The sequence below is a fragment of the Cyprinodon variegatus genome, unplaced genomic scaffold (assembly GCF_000732505.1).
Source record: "Cyprinodon variegatus isolate N-32 unplaced genomic scaffold, C_variegatus-1.0 Scaffold101, whole genome shotgun sequence".
In the NCBI taxonomy this organism is placed as follows: Eukaryota; Metazoa; Chordata; class Actinopteri; order Cyprinodontiformes; family Cyprinodontidae; genus Cyprinodon; species Cyprinodon variegatus.
In genome coordinates this window covers 921,649-926,266 of record NW_015150554.1, presented here as the reverse complement: position 1 = coordinate 926,266, position 4,618 = coordinate 921,649, and the positions used below count along the sequence as shown (strand labels likewise).

General features: G+C 42.9%; 1 protein-coding gene across 1 annotated transcript in view; it reads right to left on the bottom strand.

The window, feature by feature from the left end:
* Positions 1-755: 755 nt before the first annotated feature.
* Positions 756-4,618, bottom strand: part of LOC107084477 (zinc finger protein 91-like) — a 19,478-nt gene continuing 15,615 nt past the window's right edge. Inside the window, exon 7 of the mRNA XM_015374361.1 lies at positions 756-3,047. Within this exon, the coding sequence (XP_015229847.1) occupies positions 1,081-3,047 (1,967 nt within the window). The 3' untranslated portion in view covers positions 756-1,080. The remainder of the gene's footprint in view (positions 3,048-4,618) is intronic.

Sequence of the window (4,618 nt, the reverse complement as noted above, 5' to 3'; positions counted from 1 at the left end):
CTTTTTTATGTATTTCTGTTTTTTTATTTTTAGAAAATGCAATATTGATGAAAATACAAAGATATACAAAAAGAAACCCATGCCTCTAAAAAATACAAAAGAATAAAAAAGTAAGAAAAAGGAAATATTGCCACCGGAAGTCATTCTGTTCGCGCAGGCGCAAATGAGCTGATGGTACGGATCGTGCTACCGGTACGGATCGGGTAATGACACCCGGGGCAAATTTTCATAGTGTCCTCCATGTTTTATTTCATATGACTCGTTGCAGTATCCCACGGCCGGACATGCTTGTGACACAAGGCAGCGGGCGTCAACACATCTGCAGCAACATCTGCTGGACTGGAAGTTGTATTCCACTTGGTTTGGCTGATGTGCGCCAACCATTCATGTATTTTATTTGTTCATTTTTTTTTTTTTATAATCGATTTTTGCCTTCAAGAATCAATGCAGTAGATCACAAAAATTAGAATCGCGATACATCGTCATGACGATTATTTTGCACACCCTTAGTTTAGAATCAATGCTTATCTTTATTTTGACATTTTATTTTATTTTTTCTAATTTTTAGAAAACAACATTTTTAATACTAATAAAAATATACTTTCAATGTTTTTGTACGTGTCATTAATGAAACCTTAATATAGAACAATATAACATTTTAAGCAAAGTTTGTCTGACCTTATTCACAATGTGCTATTTTTAGTAAAAACAGTCAGCATATTTCAAATAAATACTTTATTTTAGGAAATTTAAAGAGTGTTTCTTTTTAGAAATCAAAAAACGTTAATCGGAAAAGTTTAATTTCCGGTCTGTATGTCACAACTTAATCCAGAAATTACAGAATAAAAACTATCATAAAATAGTTTGATAAAGAAGATAAAGTTTTCAGTTAATTTCTGGTTCTTTCAGCTAAAGCCTTTTATAACAGCAGCTTTGTTCTCCTGAACAGGCCAAAACATCTTGTTTAGTTGTCTGGTTCATTCTTGCTTTTGCTTATTCCCATTCAGAAGAACAAAGCTTCATCTGTTACATGTTTCCTGTTCAGCGGTTAATGAAACCAGCTTGTACTGATATGGTTCCTCACAGCTGAATGAAGCGTGGCTGGAGGCCCTCCTCGCTTCTGATTGGCTCTGTGCTGTTGTGGACCTTCATGTGGACGTCCCTGGAGCGTTTCTCCTGGTAGCTTTTCCCACAGACCGGGCAGCTGTAGGGCTTCTCTCCAGTGTGGGTCAGCAAGTGTTTCTTCAGGTCGTTCTTGGTGACGAAGGCCTTCCAGCACAGGTGGCACTTGAAGGCCCGCTCCTTCTTGTGGAAGCGGATGTGGGTCTCCAGGTATCCTTTGGTGCTAAAACTTTTGTTGCACAGGCTGCAGCTGAACGGTTTCTCTCCAGTGTGTGTCAGCATGTGTGCATTCAGCCCTCCCAGTTGCCTGAAGGCTTTCCCACAGATGCGGCATGGAAACGGCTTCTCCCCCGTGTGAATCCTCATGTGCACCTCCAGGACTTGTAGAGACGACAGACTCTTCTCGCAGATCTCACAGGAGACACGGCTGACAGGTCGATCGGTGGTGTGCTTCCTGATGTGCGCCGTCAGAGAGGTGCTCTCTGTAAATGTCTTCCCACAGAACTCGCAGATGTATGGGCGCTCCCCACTGTGGATCCTCTTGTGTCGCCGCAGGGCGCTGGGACGTGGGAAGGACTTCCCACAGATGCTGCAGGGGTATGGTCTGATGCCCGTATGGCTCCGCATGTGGGTCTCAATGTTCTGGAAGGTGTTTCCACAGATGTGGCAAACCTTACCTTCTTCCCTGTGACCCTGCAGGTGGCGGGTCAGCGTCTCAGATGGCGGCAGACACTCACCGCAGACTCCACAGACAGACTCTGAGGAGTGGCTCTTAGCATGTTTCCTTAGATTTCCTTTGCCTTGAAAAGTCTCCCCACAGACTTTGCAGGAGGATGATGGATAACCTGACATCTTGCCATTTTGACTGTCTGCGTTTCCACTCTGGTCGTTCTCTTGAGACTCGGTGTCTGCTATCCTGCTGACGTGTTGATGCTTGGAGCTGTGGGTCCTCTTGTGTCGCCTTAGGGCACCAGGTCGGGGGAAGCGTTTGCAGCAGATGGAACAACGGTACGGCCTGAACCCTGTGTGGATCCGCATGTGTGTCTCCATGTTCTGGAAACTCTTTCCACAAATGGTACATGTCCCACCGGTCTCTCTGTGAGACTGCAGGTGAGTCTGTAGACCGTCTGATGAATCTAGCAGCTTTCCACAAACTCCACACATGCATTTGGAGTCGCTACTGTGTGTCTCTGCATGTTTTGTTAAGAAGCCTGGGCTGTGAAATGAATCCCCGCAGACTCTGCAGCAGAGCGAGGGGTTTTCTTTCTGATTGAACGTCTCTGACTCATCATCCTGTCTTATATCATCCCCTTCCCTCTGATCTCCATGTTTCTTTAGGTGCTCCAGCTGGTTCTCAGCAAACGTCATTCTACCGTTCTGGCGGGAGTTGAGCTTCCCTGTGCTGTGAATCTTCTTGTGCCTCTTCAGGGCTGCAGCTCGTGGGAAGCTCCTGCTGCAGATGTCACAGCTATAGGGTTTCACCCCGGTGTGGCTCCTCAAGTGTGTCTCAATGTTCTGAAACATCTTCCCACAGACGTTGCAGGTCCTGCTTGTGCAAACGGAGTCCCTGTGGGAGCTGAGGTGCTCTGATAAGTCTTCTGAAGCCTTGAGGTGTTTTCCGCAGACTCCACAGAGATTCTCTGGGCAGTCTGCATGCTTTTCCACATGTCTCACAAGGTTTCCTTTGTGACGGAATGTTTTCCCACAGATTACACAGCGATAACAGGCGGGTTTATCAGAAGAGGCAGTCTGACTTTCTTCATCTGCTCCGTCTCTTTCTTTCTTGTCTGAGTTTTTGATACCGATCCATTCCTCATCACTCTCAGCGACAGAAACGTCTGAGGAGGCAGAACTTACTGGATCGGACGTCAAACGGAGGCTTTCATCTTTTACGGGCATCTTGACTGCAGAGGAGCACATGGGAACTGAAAGAGAGAGATACTGTCTTTAGTTTATGCAAATAATTTAACTTTCCTCCCCATCTTATTACATTTTTAATTTTTTATTTGATTTGACGAAATACGGTCCGACACAAAGCAGGTCATAATTCGGAGGTTGAAGGAAAAATGCTAAGTGGTGTTTAGTGTTTTTGAGGAATCTAAATGGTTTGGCACACATGTCTGTTTTATGGACTTTAAAAAAAACACAATACAAGTAATACTTCTGTTGCTTTACTTCCAGTCATTAAAGACAAGATAGATAAACTAAACAGTGTGCATAACAGTGGTGATTTCTCACTGAATACTAGGGAGGATAAAGCTCCACTGTAATTTTTTATAAAATGATTGGTAAAATATGTATTGTGAAACTTTGGAAATATAGTCATTAATCTGCACTAAATATGCGCTAAAATGCTCCCGATTATATTACGTATAGTACGTATCTCTTCTGGAGCAGAAGGACGCTGCCGATCTGCCTCTATGCTGTAGGTTTGAGCCTCTTGTTTATTGAGGTAAGCAGCGAGAAAGTAGAGCCCTGAATGGACAACACACCACAATATGTCACTTCCAGGGAGGCTAAACCTCTTAGAGGGTCTACGTAGCATGGGCGGGTGGTGAAGCTGGCTGCTTGATGCTGATTGGCAAACATACTTAAGGATTTTTGACTGACAATGGCCAGACAGCAAGGAGGTTTTTCTACATGAGTCGAGAGGGAAAAGTGATCATTCAGTCAGAACAGTTATCAAGTGCTGAACTCTTACTGGAGTTTATTATTTCAGAGCGCTTCACAGCAGTTATTTTCCCCTGTTGTATGTTTTATATGTTTCGACATTTATTATACAATATGTGACGTTTGCATCTGATTAACATAATTGAGCCTCCCCTGGTTTAGAGAACAGCAGCAGCCACTAGTACAAAACTACAGACCAATTGCTCTTGCCAGCACTCTTTCAAAAGTGTTGAGACTATTGCTTTCACAACGTTTGTCTTGACAAGTGATAATCACTTTTGGATTTAGAAATAAGGCAGGGCACAGAAGTGCATTTATGCACTAAAAGAAATTGTGGGAAAATATTTTAGGTTTAGTACTTCAGTTTGTCTGTGCATTATTGATGCCATAAAGTAAACCATAAAGTAAACCAATGATAAGTAAACCATTCTAAGCTATTTAAAGACGTATGCAAAGATATTCTGTATGGATCCTTGTCTCTTGGAATGCAAATTAACTCATGTACATAAAATTGGATAAAGCCATCTCAGAATTTTTTCGTGTTTGTAATGGTGTCCGAAAAGGTGGAATTCTTTCTCCAGCTCTGTTTAATGTTTACATTAATGATTTGTTATCACTGTTAAATAGTTATAAGACAGGGCATTTTTTTTTTTGGTACATCAGTTATTAACCACCTCATGTGCGCAGATGATCTGGTGAGTAATCAGGTTTTGAAAAAAAAACCCATTTGAGCAGCTACAGTATATACACTAGGCGTGGAACAGTTCACAAAATCCACGGTTTGGTTCGGTTCACGGTTTCGTGGTCACGGTTTTCCGTTCGGTTA